The 19,567-nt window shown below is 37.6% G+C and overlaps 1 protein-coding gene and 1 long non-coding RNA gene across 5 annotated transcripts in view; one reads left to right on the plus strand and one right to left on the minus strand.

Annotated features, from left to right (window-relative positions):
• LOC110832028 (uncharacterized) overlaps window positions 1–19,567 on the minus strand; it is a 226,817-nt gene that overhangs the window by 73,298 nt on the left and 133,952 nt on the right. The gene's annotated exons all lie outside the window — the stretch shown is intronic.
• The window catches only part of LOC110832032 (paired box protein Pax-6), a 106,146-nt gene that overhangs the window by 12,901 nt on the left and 73,678 nt on the right, over window positions 1–19,567 (plus strand). Inside the window, exons 1-2 of one of the 2 annotated variants that reach the window (XM_087355554.1) lie at window positions 8–111; window positions 17,785–17,824. In XM_087355554.1, the coding sequence (XP_087211680.1) occupies window positions 17,815–17,824 (10 nt within the window). In that variant the 5' untranslated portion in view covers window positions 8–111; window positions 17,785–17,814. Of the gene's footprint in view, window positions 1–7; window positions 112–17,784; window positions 17,825–19,567 lie in introns of those variants that run through there. The other variant, XM_022068649.2, reaches the window with a different exon arrangement.

Genomic DNA, 19,567 nt, shown 5'->3' on the forward strand with positions numbered 1-19,567 from the left:
GGAAAAAATAGACAGGACAGTGGCTGTGTGTTGTTGGGCGAACAGGATGTTCGGACTTGCAGTCGCGATGCCGTGGCGAACACAGGGAGACTCGCCGCCCATCGGCACCAGGTACAGTAGACCTCCTTGTTCGTCGACCGTTCAGTTTCAACTCCGTGGCCCAAAACACGCGTCTCCTTCGCGAGATTTCAGGTTTTCGGGGCAGCGAGCATGAAGGTAGCTGTTTTCTGGGACGTTGCGCCGTGCAGCCGATATTTCAGTGGCGTTTCGCCCTGGTGATGGAAGCAGCAAGGACCTTTGAAACGTCGGTAAACTTCTACCAGACTATACGGCGCAAAGGCCCAGAAGGCAACCATCAGCATGTTCTTTGTTTTTATCCACTAATAAATGAAGTGTCAGTATCAAGAAACCTAAGGTTTGTAAACTTGGAATCGTTTGGATCATATGAAAACGGAGGTTTGGATGACAGAGCACGTAGCACGTGTGCAATGAATACGTTTAACGATACCGGAGTGTTCGCAAGATGATTGTGTTTTGTGCGCTATTCGAGTAAAAAGAAAGGTGATGTCTGTCCGTAACAATCCTTAAGAGGAATAATTCACGGGAAAGCCACCAGATGACAGCCCTGTCGCCTGCCTCACTCTCCATGTAAGGCTTTAAGGCTTGCATTCGTAAAATTAGCTTAACATTAATAGGTCTGTACAGATTTCATCTAGCGCCCCAAATTTCCACATTACATCTGATATTTGCGGTCACAATTCCATGCAATATTGCCATTATAAAGAGGGACGGAGTGGAACGATACACTTACTGCACCGGAGATAACTCGTTGCATGCAGCGCCCCAATGCTATTAAGTGAGAATCCAAAAGTCAGGTTCCAGTAGTCTAATGTTATTTAAATTAGTTTCACCTTGATCACGAATTCTGAAAGCATTTTATTTCCAGATACGTCGACCGAAATTAGAGGCTGGTTCTCAAAACTTTTCCTTAATTAACAGGGATTAATTTCTTCTTTGAAAAAATGGGGTAATGTTTACACAACTGAGCGCACCACAACTGAACGCGTAACTAGGTGACACTGACAAACGTTTCATATTTTATAATGGACTTTTATGGGTAATGACACTGCGCAATTTATTCCTTGAAAAATACTAAGATGAACAGAAAATAACCTGCCACTCTTTGTAACATTAAACTTTATCACCGTGTTCACAGAAGATCGCCATTCTAGGAGAATCAAACACAGTTCACACATTCACACCTTATGTCTTATTGCGCCTTACGCCATCCTAGTAGTATTAACCTATAGGCCTTCAAGCTTAGTTCTCTTAAGCGACATCTTCCCTACCAAAATTTTGTAAGAGTTTTGTGGTTTTCACGGCGGTAAAATTATGACCTATACCATCATCCGAAAAGTTATAAGATTAAAATGGACCTTCTGGAATATCGAGTGGAAGGGTGTGGATTGGATTAATCAGGCTCAGGGTAGGACGAGGTGACTTGGCTCTTATAAACACTGTAATTCACCTTCGGATTCTATAAAAGGCGGAAATTTCTCGGCTGGCTTAGTGACTATGCCCCTTCGAGCTAATCAGTCTGTTCAAATGCAAAGATAAGCGTAAGTTTCAGTGTAAAAGAAACACGTCATTAAAGAGTGTATAAGGGGCATCTTACGTTGAGATTACTTGTCCAGAAGCCCTATTCCCCCCTGCCTCATAGAACTAGCCCCATTATGCATGGCTTATGCAACTTGCAGTATTTTATTCCTGTAAGTTTATTCTTGTGTTTTTTTATACGACAACAAATTTACTTCGCATGTTTACTGTAGGTAATATTTGAAACCTTAAATAATGAATATGATCGCATGTGTCAGTTTGTTTAGTCCTTGGCTGCTACTGATTTGCAAGGTACAGTGTAAGTTCAATCCTTCAGACTACAATTTTTAAGCTTAAAAACATAAATATTCTACATGGTTATGGTTAATAAACGTAAATTAACTTGCACATAAATAAATCAGCATGTGCCTTTCACTATTCTAAAAATGCTGCCAAAGATTCGCAACTCCTCGTCTGCCTGTCTGTTAGGAATTTGCCAAGAGTCAATGTGAGTTAAACGAGTTATTTTCGAATACATGAATCGATCTATTTCCGCTGTTGTTTCGTGGCTACAAAAGCACGGTATAATGCATAAAGGGATTGACGATTTTTTCAAATGTTATTACTACAACAAACCAAGGCGTGATTCCAGGAAAGAATAAAAACAAAATAGAAATATCTAACGTTGTTGAAATTACAGGTCATACACAAGGAACCCGTTCCTTTAAACTTCATCAGCAAAATTTAACATGTTCTTTTACGGTCAATGATTACACTTTGCATAAATAATTTATAACCATCATCTTACAGAGCTACTTCAAGAAACACAAAGCAGATATTCTGGATAATTACCGGAAGTAGTGATGCTATTTATTTATCGCATTGCCTCTGATTATTCACACACTTTGCCCATTGTTTTGTTTCACCAACCGGAAGTGCATTAACAATCAAGTCAGACACAGCTTTTGAGTAGTAAACTTATCTAAAACAGACATTAAGACATCTTCAGGTACTCAATAATTTAGTATTTTCATGTATAAATCAAAGAAGGAACTTCAGCACGCCAAAACTTTGGATTACTAAAACCATCCCTCTCGACAGAATGTTAAAAAAAATTCAAACAAATTCTACAAGACTTAAGACTTCCTTGAAAAGCTGACAGTTACTCGGCTAGTCAAGAAATTAGTGTATTTACAGAACACGCCTGTGTGTCCCGTTTTGAAACAGATGAATCCTGTCCATTTTGAACAGAATACATGAAAGGTCTGTTATTATTCATTTTCGACAAGCTCCATCATCACGGCGATGATGATGAACATATAAAACGTCGGTCATCTTCTTTGAGATCAAACCCAACACCCCAAAACGCTGTGATCTTCATAATCGCCGCTGTAAGGTCCAGAAATCTCATAAATTTAATATAACCCATCAAGATTTGAGGTTTTCACTGCCGTGAGTACGTAACGATGGCTGTCTTCTGGGTTTAGCGCCGTGTAGTCTGGTAGACGTTTACCAGCGTTTCAGACGTGATTTCTGCCTCCATCATCAAGGCGATGGTGACCCCTAATGTTGGCGGCACAAAAGTAGCAAGGACCTCTGAAACGTCGGTAAACTTCTACACGGCGATAAACCCAGAAGACAGCCATCTTTTGAACCACCCAGTCCGAACCGGTGCTAGTAGAAATTACGCACATAAATGGATCACAGAAATTTAAACAATTATTAATTTATAGTTCTTGCTAACTTCGCCTAAACTTAGTAGCAGTAATTTTAGTGAAACTGGGTGTCATCAGTTCTTGAATACGGGGGGCCCGAACGAACCTTACGTGTTGTAATTTGCCGGAGTATATGAAAGTCGTCAATTAGCAGACTTGCTGGGACTTCCATTGTAATTTCCCAACGCTTTGTGCGATTGGTCATCTCTCGCGGTTCCACGCGGTTACCCAACCGTACGCTATACACCCCCATATGCCCCCTCTCTTTATCGCGATAAACCTCCACCATCAACGTTTCACCCCCTCAAAACCAACCCATCCTTTTTCCTGTTTCAACTCAAAATGCTCAGCCAATAGGAAACCTCCATTACTCACCTTATATTCAGTGCACATTACCTATGCAAATGCATCTGAGAGCAACAACTGCATATGTCCAACAGAATATCTTTTGGCAGACTTCGTTAAAGACAAACACAGATGTTTTATTTTCTTCTTCTTAATTTGTTTAAAGACGCCGATTATTAACGAAATACAAGAACTACTGTTTCTGACACCATGCAGTACCTATTTACGGTGCATCCGTAGTGAGAACAGTTTTCAGGCAAAATATTTGTGTTTTCAGTAAAGCGAAATTAGGATCAAGAGATATCCAAACTCACTTTAAAGTTGTGTGTTCCACTGGAATAGGCTACACATTTTCGCTTTAGAAATTAGCAGTTCATTTCCGGCATAAGGACGCAAGTGGATTTTCAACGCAGGTAATTTTTTTTAAAAAAGAAATTCAAATAAACATTTTCACAGTAATCTTCCGGATCCTATTTATAGTTATATTCTGAAATATTCATAACACTAAATACGCAAAAGCCTACATATAGCATCTAATTTGCTTCATCGACGAGTATCTAAAATTTCAAATATTTGTACTTATTATTTAACACAGAACATGTGTTTCCATTTTCTTCAGCACTCCCATATAAATATTGAATAAAAGGCGAAACAATGTGAAGTCTTCCCCCATTTTGGACCACGTCAGACATAAAATATGACACTGGTACCACATGTTACCCGTTCCTGGGAAACCCGCGTCAGCAATTTTAATGACAGAATGATGGGCAGCTCCAAAGGAAATGCCATTTGTTACATGTCAGAGCTCCGGCCATTTTAATATTGACAGGTATGATTTGAAAAGTCAGCACAGCAAGCTTAAGTTGAAGGACAATAGACTGTGGCGTATCGCCGTCTTTTTTGAGCAACGGCAGTGGCGTTATTTGCCCCATTAAAGCTACAGTAAGCCCCACTTGCTTTATCATTCAACAATTCTGCGTTCTGTCCACAGAGCTCATTCATGTATCTCTCATGATTTTCCGACTTAACAACCATTATTTCCTTAAACAGCGTTAACACAATAATTTTTGAAATGGTTATAGTTTTTTCTTTGCGGTGCGCACTGAGTGTTTAAATATTGTTTAGACGAGCTTCGGCTTCAAAGATTTAATAAAAAAAATGAAAATTAAGGCATGATACTGTAGGTATATCTATTTTAAAGAATTTATTTAATAACTAGTGACTCAGTATTCTGATTCTCAGTTTTAGGCAGCCTCTAGGCCTGTAATAAATACAAGTGTTTAAACATATACCTACACGCTCTCTTGAGACCTAAAAATTTGAATTTCAGTAAAAAAATTTAGGTTCTTAACAATTTTCTTAATTATTTTATGCATATTAAGCTATATTACATTCCTTTTATGACGTACGAAAAAATATAACAATAAAGGCCAACGCCTATTACACCGCTGAAATTCAAACGGAAATAGTTCATTTCGTATTCGTCTCTTACTCTTTTTCCTGCCTTTATCTTATTCACTATTTTTTCTTATTTCTTTCCGATCCGTTAAAACTCGGAACAACAGTGAAAACATAACAGCCGAAACGTAATTTCAACTTTTAAGTTACCTATATTACAGATACATCTTAAAGCTACTTAATTGTAGCAGCATTTCTGAAATAGAACATTCTGACATCTAGCTTCACTATTGACAACATTTTACATAACTTTTTTTTCCCTCGAGGTCCGTGCCCATTTAAATATTTCCTCTGTGAGCAGAAACATACACTAAAACATCAAGTTGCAGTTAAACTACTTAGTCTTTATAAAGTTACATCGCCGCGGATTGAGGAAGGGTTCCAATGAACCTTCGGGTTAAATACGGGCAGAGACATCTTCAACAGCTTAGCGACTACCAACCTAGCGCCATTAAGTCAGTCGTAAATTTCAAAGTGATATTCACATTACAGACTGATGCTACTTTTGCTTACTGCGATGTGGTTCTCGTGATATCAGAAAGGAAAGCATGCAAGTTATAAGGGGGAATAAGAAAAGCTTTCCATAAAATATAAGCCATTCCCTGTACCGCACTCGATGGAGCTCTTTAACGTAATTACAAAGTAGAAGCCATGGACGTTCGTATCTGAGCAATAATTACTATCGGGAGTGGGTGCCTAGGCATACGTTAAGCAGTATTGTGTCATACAGTGCACAGATCACAGTAGAAGAGGCTATCGGTGAGCTATAAGCCGAGAAACCTGACAGAATACTACAAGGCCTTACCTTACCTCTCTCACTGTAACGGTGTACATACAATACCTCATTTCCTCAAGACTCGAATTATAAGAGTCAACTTTTATTCAATAATATAAACATCATTGACACCTTACAGTACAGACTCTCTGTCTATAACTGTTGAAATCCAGAACCTCATCTGTGAAATGTCTCTTCCTTTAAGGCCCTGTCAATTTTCCTCCATACCACCGTAAAAATAACTTCCTTCCTTACGCGACAGAATATTCTAACCCGATTACTTTCCTCGTAGAAGTTTTTATATCCCTTCATATACTCGGATTTTCGATCTGTAAAACAACTACGTAATAATTCCACTGCCTCGGAGGTTCTCGCCAGATTATCCGGAATGAAGAAAGCAGTGCTTCGCATTCTGTGAAGTTCCGATGGATCTGCTCTCATCCAACAACGCAAAAAATTAAGTACGGTACCCCACATTTAATGGTCTATAGTCCTATATAAAGTCGTGTCGAAGATGTCAACATGACTGAAGTGTCTCATCTGCGCTGAACCTCGCTTTGCATGAGGCTCCGACGAGTCTGGGAACGGACACACAAGCCCACTGGGCGTCGACCATCGCTTTTCTTTCAGACTCTGCTTTTCCGTGACGCAACATGCAAATCTTGAAATAATGGACGACTGGGTGGCTATTTCCTGAGCAACCACTCACAACTACTAAAATATTCCACAGGAATTGAAACCGGTAAATCGGTTGAAATGGGCGCTTCGTGCCAGCTGGAACAACTTCTCAGCTACAACTTTCCATTTTCGTATTGAACTGCAACCGAAATGCTCTGTTTATAAATATTTTATAAAGAATTACATAACAAACAATATCCAGGCAGACCTACGAGAGTAACATGTCTGATTATCGTAAAGCGACAGTACCAATTCTACTTCCCTGAGCCTTCTGTAGGCTAATATCTGCTGTCCTTTGCATATCAGAAAGATCACATGCCAAATAACTACGCCGTCCCGGAGAATTAAGATGAGTGCACAAATTTCTCAAAATGTGTTCCTTAGAAATACTTCACTGGCATTGATGACTATCAACGTACATAAAAATCCACTGCAGATATCAAACTACAGCATCTAGTATTAATATCTTCGTACTTAAAGACTTTTTTTTTTAAATATTTGGTCACAATTTCCTTTATGGTGGGGGAGACGAGGAATGCGCATATGATTTAATGCAAAAAGACCCCAAAAACAAGCCCACTTGTAAGACACAGAAAGACTACATAAAAGTTTAATAGTAAGATGGATCTTAGAGAGGTAGACTCTTAGGAGTTCTGGTATTATTGCTGTTGAGACGTACGATTCTGTTACCACAGTTGACAGCTTTGCTCAACAATAATTGATAGAATTCCTCGTTATATAATACTGTAAAGCACTAACTTACAAAATCCCACCCAGTTTTGGAAACCTTCCTAAGACTCGTTGAGTAAAAAGATACTTTTAGAATTTAAAAGGTAAGTTATTCTACCGCTGATTTTTTTCAATAACTGCAGAAAATCTTTATTTTACATAGAAAATACTAAGTGTAAACAACCACTAATCCCTACCGAGAAACATTTTTGACAATGCGTGAACACATTCTATGAATGGAACTCTTATATGTTCTAAAAGCTTGGGAAATTTTATTTGTCTTACTCTAGGGTCCGCTTGCCAACGAATATGTCTTTAAAATTGTCTTTGTTAAAAACCGTGTAATTTCCAGCGACTGTTGTAAATGTTTAAATAAAAAAGAAAGTATACGGTGCATGGAACACAGGGGGGCCTATCATTAAAAGATATTGATTCATACAGGGCCTACTGCATAAGACATGCGAATGAAGTGAAGTGAAATGTAAAACTTTCTAAGAAGAACTGTTAAGTTTTCATTACGTTTTCTGTGACGCAGTTCCCATTGTTTGAGAACACACTCTCTTCAATATTTCAAGTGTGAAACCACGGGCAGGTTAAGCGTTTTTGGTCTTCTTGTAATTTATAAATTAAAACATCAAAAGAAAGCTTCATTTCTGAATGACATTTTGACAGTTTCCTATAGTTTTAATATTACTTTATTTAGTATTCAGTAGACCTACTCATTACAATTTGAAAGCAAAAAACGACCAGTGGATAGAAGTTATTTTCAAGCATGTTCCAAGTCGGTTCTTGCGGAGAAAAAGAAATTAAAAAAAACTACAAATTTTCGGTTGACCCAATGGCATAACGTCCATATCAAATTTCATCCGTCCAGAAATTGTAAAGTATAATTATGCAGAAGGACGGATGGACAGACACGTTTTAAACAACACAGGATAATTAATCGATTAATTTGCATGACAGTAAATGAGAACCAAAACTGGCGAAAGTAATGCAATTTTGCAAGTTACTTCATTTAATCATGAAGAGTTGTATCTTTACCGAATGCATTTGACTTCCTTTGTTCGTATATTCCCATCATGCTATGCGTGGTCAGGCACGTAAATAAATATTTCTGTGTGCTGGAGACATGGAAGTTACAGAAAGTTCAAACCTTTGTAATATTTCACAGGGCAACAGCTAAAAGTACGCGTTATAACGTAGACCCAACTTTACATACTGAAAAGGCATATGATTTTAAGCAAGTTCAAATCTACTTTCTATCCGATAGCTCTTATTTTATTTACGAAGCCAATGATCTGTTCACTCATTTGTTAATCCCTTTGTCCGTTTCGGAAAGACAGAAAGAAAAGACGTATTTCTTTGGGTTAAATGGCCGAGCTTCTACCAAGCTCTAAATATATTAAGCAATGTCCCGGACGAAGAATGGGAATAGTTTAATGCCCTTAAGGCATCAAATGAATAAGTGATAGGCTTATTGCTTGAACATGAAATACTCAGGTGTCTTACATTCAGTTGCAATAGAACCTACAAAGACTTTCACCTCTTTCCGAGCGAAAACCTATCTCTGTCTCATGGTTTCCTTAATTCTGTTTTTGGGAACTGTCGTGGGTTGTTTCAGCCAAAGCCACGACCACCTAATTCTGATTAATTAATTAACTCCATGATCAGAGTCATTCTTGTGAAGATAGCAGTCGCTGAGCTAACCAAATAAATTCCCGTCTTTTATGCAACTGGACGGTTCATTACCGTGGCCGCCAGTGGATCCATTCCTGATTCAGATGAATCCACCGTCCAACACGATTACTCAAAAATTAATTTTTATTTCATCCCTCCATCTACGATTAGGTCTTTTAAGTGATTTTAAGGCGTTTCGTTCAAAGCCTAGTAAGCATTTATAATCTTTTCAGCCATTTTTCTTCAAATTGTTCATTCTCGTGATCACTGCAGGATGCTGTGTTACCGCCAAGTAACTGATCACGTTGTCAGTTTCGTCTGCTGTCACTCGGCGAGATCCACTTTGTCCTGGGACAATCCCCACGTGCCACAGTACTGACATGTCCACATATGATACGAAGGGCAACCATTTTGACCATTATCGTAATACATAATTTCTAAACCCTGTCTGTATCTCCTGAAGCACATCGTGCAACACACGCAATTTTATTTCATGAACCCTATGTGACGTAGGCCTACTTTATCTTGAGTTATGTAAGCAGACAAAGAACCGACGAAACGTCTATTTTCAAAGTGTGCCTTAAAATGAACTGAGACGCCTAATTGTGGCTTCGAACCGCGGTAGAAACAAAGACAATTGAGAACTCTTTTGACGTAGGGCTATTTAAATTATTTCACGATTTTTCTGATCATATAACGTCTCGTATAACGAAAAATTTGAATGAAGAAATCTAAGGATTTAACACTGAAAAGAAATGGCTTTAACGTTGTTATTTTCCGCAATAAAATCTTTTATTAACTTTTCGTTCAGCCTACTGGTAGGCCTGCTACCCTATTATAGGAAGGATAGAATGATTAGACACGTAACGTAGTATTAATATCGATATAAATCCTTGATATAAGCGTAATTTAATACTTTTGTTATTTTAAATATTGCTAAGTTAATAGGCTATAAAGATTATAAAGAGTCTATTATTTGTATCTCATAACGAATGCGAAAAATTCATAATTCTCAACATTCAGAAATCTAGAATCTTTGCGAGGAAATCTGATACACATTGCCTTGTTAGATAAACGACTGTCAGATTGTTGCAGATGGGATTAGACTACAAGACAGAGGACCGTAGCAAGAAATCCACATAAGTAGGCTATCAGCCACACACGTAGCGTTCAGATTCTTTCAGCTGTTGCTCCGTGTATGGACCACATTGTGCTATGTTCAATTGATTAGTCACAAAAACTATTCCTCACCTGCTCCTAGGACAGGTGGCCACAAGCTACAAGCAAATAACATTTAAATTTCCGGAAAATATGGACTCTTTTCCATTCCATAACCTCTCTGTTCCTCCCTTCCACATGCGGGTAAAAACTCCAAAAAACAACGAAATCAAGATGCCATGAGTCATAGATTATAAAAAGCTGAAGTCGGTAAATTGATCCATAAAATCGATATGCTAGAAGTAAATAACATACGGTAAGGATATGTTAATTATATGCTTTGATATAAGTCGGTCGTCAAAAGAAACATCTGTCTAAAGTACGTCGTCTGTTTTTTACAACTGATTTTTATCGATACACATAACAAAATGTTCCGATCTAAGATATGTACACATCATTGAGTTTTCATAAATGACATAACCTATTTTTTTTATTTTTACGTATTCAACACCTGTAAAACCAGAACGATTAAATCGACTGATAACTCGTATTGTAAGTGTCGAAAATAAAAAAAAATGACACCAAATATCTTGTTGATAACCCATATCTATAGCACATACAAACTGAATTATTATGGGCTATTTTTTAACATGATTTTGCTGTTTCGTATTTACTTAAACATAGAAATATTTTACTTTGTTTCGGGAACTTTCCGCTCACATCCGCGAAACTAAGACGGAATGTCACTTCTTACATTGCGTCTAATAAATGTCACACTTTTATTAAACTTCTAAACTTCTAAACGGAAGGCTATCTAGATTTTATTTTTTCCCAAAAAATATGAGTGCCAGTAGTAATGATTACTTAATCTCGGTTTAGGTTGACTTTACATAACCTGGACAGCTTCTGTTGAAAAATTTATACACAGAACTGACTAATTTTTGCTCTGAATTACCGGGATGATAAATGTTCCTGTACACGACGAAATAAAATGGCAGGCAGTAATGTTCCGCCATGATGGTTTCTCCCGTGTCACGGAACTCCCTCCCGCCCTCCTGGAGTGTCGTTAACGCGTCCAGTCGCGGCTAGTTGCGCAGTTTTCCGATTGCTTGTTGCCTGCCCATACGTGACCAATATACTGGGGGTCATATCGTGCGCATGGCAGTAGCCATTCTCATCTCATTTGCATTTGAGTAATTTACCTTGTACGATAACCAATCTTACGTGCTTTCAAACCTCCAACCCATTTACAATAAGGTTCATTAACACTTTGATTTACATAGAATATTCGCCGTTATTGAAACTGGGAGAAAGGACACTCTGGTTTTTAAATTATGTTACATGCAATGCTCGTGATATCGCATGTGTTACCATTTTAAGATTATTTTACAAATAATGTAATTTATTGTTCTCTAAAAGCTACGCCTACAGATCACACTTCATTTTTTTAGAACGTTTACTGTTAAAACAGAACTATGATAAACAAATTGAATATGAAATGTAATTTCTGTTCTTATGTTCTTTGTTTTAAAGTCGCCACGTCCTGTTTTGAAAATTGAAAACGTTAATGTCACATACTGGATGATGGATTGGAAAGTAGGGAGGTAGAGTGTAGAGAACTTCCAGTGACCTACTTAACTCCGTCTCTTATACAGCCTAATGCAAACACAGCTACAAAGAACTGCCTTCTTCAGTGCAATATTATTTAGGTCTTCTCATCTTTCGTAAGGCCTGTCATCTTCCTCCCATCTCGTTACTCGTCTTCAACGTGATCGTACATTCTTTAATTCTCCGTTCCGAGCAAATCAGTTCTGGGCCCGTGTATCCAAAAAAATAATTTTGTTTCTCAAAGTTTAATCCATTCAGATCAAAATATCTTATTTCCTTAGAATCCATTTTAATATAATATTCTTCTGTGAGTTTCTCATTGGATTTCCAAGAGTTCTCCCCGCCAAAATTCTGTAAGCGTTTCTTGGAATGTTTATGTGTTAGTGAAATTAATCCCGAGGTTTCCCAAGACTTTCACCTTATTTTATTATGACGTTATCGAATAAAGAAGGCTTCCTTATATTCCGTGTTACCTCCGATTTCAAATCCGACATTTCAAATCAGCATTAACAGTCATTACAGAGTTACGAAACAAAAGAACTGATCTTTGATATTTCAGGACGAAAAAATATGTGAGCTTCCTGTCTGTGGAAGAGTTGGTAACCACGCGGAAATATTACTTAACAGCATAATACAGCGTCTTCTTTTCTGTCTGGATTTACCATTTAAGAATGGCTAAGCAAGAAATAAAAAGGCATTATATCCAGGGAATGAATGTAAATCCGCACGCTTTGAAACACGTATAATAACGGCTTTTTATCTGCGAGCTTAATGGATTTTTGGAGGAAATAAAGAGGGCACTTTCCTGGCGCTGCGCACGTAAGATATGGCGAACACGGAACATATTTGCATACGAAACTACCTGCTGTGATGGAGAGTTTACGAGATTAACATAAAGTAGATTAGACGCCCTCGTGCACAGGGCCAGATCGGTGGTAAAGCTGACTTTTACTTTTTCCGCGAGTTTGACTCCCTTCACAAACTGCCACTTACCGGATGACGAACAATCTTGTTATCTCTGTTATGGTCTAAGTAGAACCTACCGCATCAACCAAATAATTCCCTTACTAAAATTAACTGTCGGTACATACCAGTATGTAAAACGTTTAAATTCAGAATTTCTTACACACATAAACCCTACTGATGTCACAATTCACTAGCTTAGGAACAGTGAATAAGAGAATTTAAATAAGAAATATTAAACGTTTACTGCGTAATAATCAAGACAATACCAATATTAAATTCAGCCAAGTCAATATACTATAGGCTACAGAGCACAGACTTAGGATAGGCTTCTATGTGATTAAAATAAGTTGATTATTCGTGTTTTTTTCCGTCTAATCACAATTGTATATAAATAAAATTATACATAAGATATTAAAATATCATTTATATATTTGGTACAACTTTTTACTACATGTTTCGGTTACATTGAGCCATCTTCAGGTGTAAAGTTAAAAGTTAAAATTATAATCTTATAAACAAAAACTTTTAACTTTTAACTTTACACCTGAAGATGGTTCAATGTAATCGAAACATGTAGTAAAAAGTTGTACAAAATATGTAAATGATATTTTAATATCTTATGTATAATTTTATTTATATACAATTATGATTAGACGGGGAAAAAAACACGAATAATTAAATTTTAATTCACAATATGACGCAATTATATCAACTTATAAAATAAGTTGGTTTTTTTTTTTAAAAATAACACAAATTTTTCGATGGCAAAACTACACCTGTCGCTGTCTGTGAGGAAAGAGCAGACGATAACGTGAGTAATGAAACAAAAACTGAAAGGATTGTGGACCTCTTAGATAGCCTGCAATGCCGATATGTGTTTCGGCTGACTGAAGAACATCGTAAACATGTTCCTTCTTCATATGTCTTCAGCGCCAAAAATCAAGTCTCTTAACTTGTAGTGGCGTCCAAATTTTATAATCTTCTCATCTATTTACAGGTCTTCCTAAATCTCTGATCAGTTTCGGTGTTTGTTTTATTGTAGTCTGAGGTTTTTTTTCCGTTCTTTGAAGGAGATCAATCCACTTTTATCATCATAAAACATGAGTGTGGCTCGATTAGAAATAGGAATATTGAGGAGCAGTGTAACGCACGGACAGGAAAACCATCTAATACATTGCAGATTCTTTTTCTATTATTATTATTAATTATATCTTCTGTGTTATTATTCTGTTTAAAACGATTAATTTCTCTCATAAGCTACTTTTGCTGCTTGTCTAGAAATCTCACTCTATCATCACATGTACAGAATAGAATTTCAGATATCTTTATTTTTATATAATCACTTTTTTGTCGTAGTTTTTAGATCAGGATAAAATTACAAGTTAAAATATAAATCTAGCACATACTTTACATAAACTATGACATTAAAATAGAGAAATACATCATATAGGCTATGTATCCTGATTCTTAAAACAAATTAAAGCAGATAAGATTTATTTAATAATGTGATTATTCCAGATGAAACGCAGACCTAAAGCAAGAATCGTGTAATTCAATACTTACGTTTAAATAAAAGTTAATTTATATTTATAAACAATAAGAGATCTTATCAGTATATTAAATTTTCAACTGGATATGACTTGCGTAAAATTGTACATCTGATACGCGATCAACCAGCAGCGTTTCATATTAGCTTATTAAGAAGATACAGATGTCTGAAACAAAACACGCTTCGTTCTTCTTGTTCAGTGGCGTTCTCATTTCCTGCAGGGACAAAGATGAACTGAGTGGCTAGGAAAAGCAACAGCTGGTAACGTACGCACATTTTTCAGATAACCCAAAGTGAAGTAATTTTGATTTGTCAGAACTGTGAAGGCAACAAGGAGCAGAATATTCTAGGCCAATGTGTTATACGTATTACATCGGTAGAGCCATACTTAAATTCATCTAACAACGCAAATCCCATACATCAAATTTTATATAAATGTCTTCATTCGTTGCGGGGATGAAGCATCCTAGTAGACAGAGTATTAGACGTGACCTCGCCATTACATCGGACTATTACTTTCGTTTAACTAACTCTTACAATGTTAAGCCTGTATAGTTTTTTCTAATTTTATAATCATATTATTAAACTCTGAAATTTTAAAGTATAAGGTAAGAACTGAACAATTATAAAGTAGGGCTCTGACTTATTGTTAAACAATAAAAAGATACCCTACTTTTAAAATGCTTAAAATTTTAAACAATCCAGAGACAAATGTTTTTTTGTTATTTGGAAAAAGTTGAACTCTCACAGAAATTCAACTAAAATTATTTTAGAGCTAAAACGTCCATATAAACTACATTTCCGGAGAAGATTCATCACAACGTTCACATAATCCGCCAAGTAACCTTCCCTATTCTGAATCTACTAAAACCAGTCCACAACTTCATATTCTACCTCTCCAAGATATATTTTAATATTATCTTACCATCTAGGCCTACACTCACTCAAGTAGTCTTTATCTTTGAGGATTCCCCGTGCATGCTACCTGGACCTCCCATCTCACCAGTGTTTAATTTCCCTGCCAATGTCATGCAAAGAATAAACGTGTCTTCCACATTTTGTTAGAATAATTTCATTTGACTGTGAGCGACTGCAGTCTGAAGCAAGCTGCTCAGGTACGTCAACCGGACCTTGAGCCTCTGCTGTAATAGTGATTTGCCCGAGCAAAGATTATATGGTAGAGCCTCAAAATGTCCAAGGATCAGGAACCACAAGACATGAATTCACTGCGTATCCTTCCAGACAAAGCCTGTCAATACGCGTATGATGTGGTAGGGCCAGACATTGTAAAATGTCACAATAACATTTGCTTTATGTAGAAGAAAAATATGGTCAGAGGAAATTACTACGCGTACTGGAACGAACGTGGCCATCATGGGGACCGAGACAAGCCCTGCCCACATTTAAAGACAGATATGAGAATTACAGGTTGGTATTCAGCTGGTAAACGGAATGATAATAATTAGGTGCTGCACTGTGGCTCGTTGTGCGAGTGACATTTGTTGGCTAAACAATGGGCATCGCTAATGAAACAAAGTGTCCTGTGGTGTCCTGGTTACCGCAACATGGCCTACCATGTTTTATAATTAATGTTCTTTTGTAGAAGGTACAACATCTGTGTGACTGGGAGTTTGACACTGCTTTGTTCACTGAGTTGTATAAACAGGTAACCCGCTCCAGACCGAAGGCCTAACCTTCTCAATCAGCTTCCCTTTTTATCTCCCCGCGCCCCAAATTCTGTTCATTCTTACACCAGAAATAATCCAAAAATATCTGACAGAAGAGACAGACACCTACATGTTCCTGACGTCCGGGGTTCGGACCCCTTTATGTCATTATGTGATGATACACAAATAATGTCTTACCCTGCACAGCTGAGTGTTCAATGCCTGAAGGGATACATCTCCATCAATAAAAGATCCGTCTACATGCATAGTACAACTTAGTCTAATCTTAGGATTACTGTGATTTAAGGTACTGAGATCGACACTCGAGACTATGAGGTACGCTTTTAATTAGCGTCCAATATCACGAAACGGTAATACTGAGCTTTGCTTGGGAATCAAGAGTTGTAATTATGAAATTAACCGCATTCAGGGATAATTAATAACAAGCTACAACCAACTAAATTACACGCCGTGTACACCCAATAGCAATTACATGATTATGGGGCTACAGAAGATGCAAGAAGAGAAGCCGTCTAGAGAAGCATATGCTTTTCAACTCTAGGGGAAGGGGGGGGGGAGAAATCTGTAGATCATTGTAAAGAATTTCACCTGCCTCCCTCGCGTATTGGGCTCGTTTTTGTACAACTGTGTATATCCACTGCAATTAGGGCCATAACAAGGAGAAAACTGACTGATCTTTCAGAGCTACACAGAAGTAAGTCGGAGAAACCAGCTCAGTGCAGTTACTCTTGAGAAGCTGTCAGTCAAGTCCAGTGGCTGGCTTTTGTGAACACGGTAATGAAATTTAAATTATAAAAGCAGGGGCTTTCTTGGAAAACAGCACATCAACACGTTAATTTTTTTCAGTTAGCATGATCATAAGAGGATCAGTTAATTAGGCTACATGGGCCAAGGAACCGAACAACCATAACGCCTCAGTACAAAATAAAATAAATGTATTTTGTCGAGTGTCATTTCCAAATTGTTACACTTTCGAGACGTACTCTACTGTTCTCAGATTAATTGGTTCTGATCATTGCTACGAAACTGCGTTTATATCAGGAGTCAAGGCAAGCGAGACAGGTGATTCATGGACTATCAGAAGCTGCTTATAAGCCCGTCTTACAGTGAAGTAGGACTGCACACTAGACTCTAAGTAAAGTGTAGGAACTTAAGCCAAAAGTCGTAAATCATCTGACAATGATAAGAACGTATAAATTGTATGAAAAGTGTAATATTTTAGAAATGATACGATACTGCTACTACTACTACTACTACCAATAATAATAATAATAATAATAAAATTAGGGACCATTTATATTCTCGAAATGAGTGTAAGAATATCAGGAGCACGCTGAGGACGAAACTAATATAAAAATTATATTCACGAAGCAGATTAATTTTAATTAAACACTCCCCCTCTCCTCCACAACCTTTCATCTTTGAAAACCTGAATATTCTCTACCTTAGATTCCTGTTTATGTCGTATGAAGCTTGTCTCTCACTAGGTACGTGCGAAGAACATGAAAGATAATACTAAAATGGATATTAATAAACGCAAGGTCACAAGCGTGTACACCGGCTTATGATAGGGACGGTGGCAGGTTCTTGTTAATAAAAGATATGGAATTCTTTTAACAGCTGAGCGACTATTAGCGTAACTCTCCTCTATGTAGTTGCTTAATTACACGGTGCAATTTACTTTTGGTAGGTTAGACCTAATTATTGATGTGTAAATAATAAATAAAAGTGAAAATTAACTAGGCAGATGAAAAATACAAAAATGAACAGTCTCATGTTAAATTAATGAGATGGTGACATAATGGTATGTGCACTAATATATCAATTCTGTTTAAATTCCAGTGTGGCCATCACCTGACAAGACATTTCCACATGGATTCCAGTAAGTAAACTTTGTAAGACTTGAGGTTCTCACAGCGGTGAGTATGAAGATTTCTGTCTTCTGGGTTGTTGCGCTGTGTAGTCTGGTCGATGTTAACCAACGTTTCAGAGGTCATACTGCCTCCGTCATCAGGGCGGTGAGTATGAAGATTTCTGTCTTCTGGGTTGTTGCGCTGTGTAGTCTGGTCGATGTTAACCAACGTTTCAGAGGTCATACTGCCTCCGTCATCAGGGCGGTGAGTATGAAGATTTCTGTCTTCTGGGTTGTTGCGCTGTGTAGTCTGGTCGATGTTAACCAACGTTTCAGAGGTCATACTGCCTCCGTCATCAGGGCGGTGAGTATGAAGATTTCTGTCTTCTGGGTTGTTGCGCTGTGTAGTCTGGTCGATGTTAACCAACGTTTCAGAGGTCATACTGCCTCCGTCATCAGGGCGGTGAGTATGAAGATTTCTGTCTTCTGGGTTGTTGCGCTGTGTAGTCTGGTCGATGTTAACCAACGTTTCAGAGGTCATACTGCCTCCGTCATCAGGGCGGTGAGTATGAAGATTTCTGTCTTCTGGGTTGTTGCGCTGTGTAGTCTGGTCGATGTTAACCAACGTTTCAGAGGTCATACTGCCTCCGTCATCAGGGCGATCGCCCTGATGACGGAGGCAGTATGACCTCTGAAACGTTGGTTAACATCGACCAGACTACACAGCGCAAGAACCCAGAAGACGGAAATCTTCAAGTAAAATTTTACCTACAGTAATACACCAAGGCGTATATAACCCAAGTTTCTATTCGTTTTTCTATCCATCTTTATTTTTCACTGTAGGCTGTTAAATGCCAAATGTAATCGAAATTTATTCAGTAGCCATAGTTTCTGAAATGAAACACGTGGATCCCTATAATGTTCGCATTGCGCGTTTATTTCATATTTCTTAATGATTAATTCGTTTTGTATTAATAATTTTTGCTGAAGAAAAAAATTTTCGGTTTAGACATTAGTTCACTTCCTTCATTTGTAACCTTAATATGAAATTGGTTTAGTTAAATGAGCCCGTGGAAGACGCGGGCTGCACCGTGTGCTTCCCTCAGATGTGTGATGTGAGTGGACGACGAGACCAATTCATTTACCTGCAGCTTCAACCTTCCTATGTGACGTCACGTAAAAGAAATTTTATTTCGAAAGTTATTACAGCAGTAAGCTACATTTTGTGATCAACGCGCTGAAAGTTTTGCACGAGATGAGGCTAATTGCATTACAGGCAGAAATGAGAGCGTTCAACTCACAAAAGCACTGCGTCTAGCGGGTGCATGTTATAACAACTGCGTTGAACAGAAAAAGTTTATTTCTCGAAAACAGATCTAGCCGGATCTTGGAGTGGTTCACGCCTTGTATTTTTTTTTTAAGTACAGCCGACAGAAACACCTGCAAGTGGCCGATCCAACAATTACAAAGACATATAATTACAGTTTATCCCTTTGCTTGTAAATACTCAATACATATAATAATTTTAATACCCTCGATTACTATTTTCTATAATCTCTGTTAACGATATTTCTACAATTGTTTGTGGCCACATTCCTATTTTAATAACAGTTAACTAACAAAACCTCACTGTTCTCTAAGTGTAATTACCATTAAAATTACTCTGTAACCCATTAGGCCAGGCTGGCAATAATTTCCAACAGACTTTAAGTTTGCAAGGAAAGTTAGTTCATTAGCGACTTTCATATTTCTGTACAGTTTACAGGAAAGTAA

This window comes from Zootermopsis nevadensis, unplaced genomic scaffold, assembly GCF_977971745.1.
Source record: "Zootermopsis nevadensis isolate Lab colony 2312 unplaced genomic scaffold, Znev_1.0 Znev_ptg000024l, whole genome shotgun sequence".
NCBI classification, from domain to species: Eukaryota; Metazoa; Arthropoda; class Insecta; order Blattodea; family Termopsidae; genus Zootermopsis; species Zootermopsis nevadensis.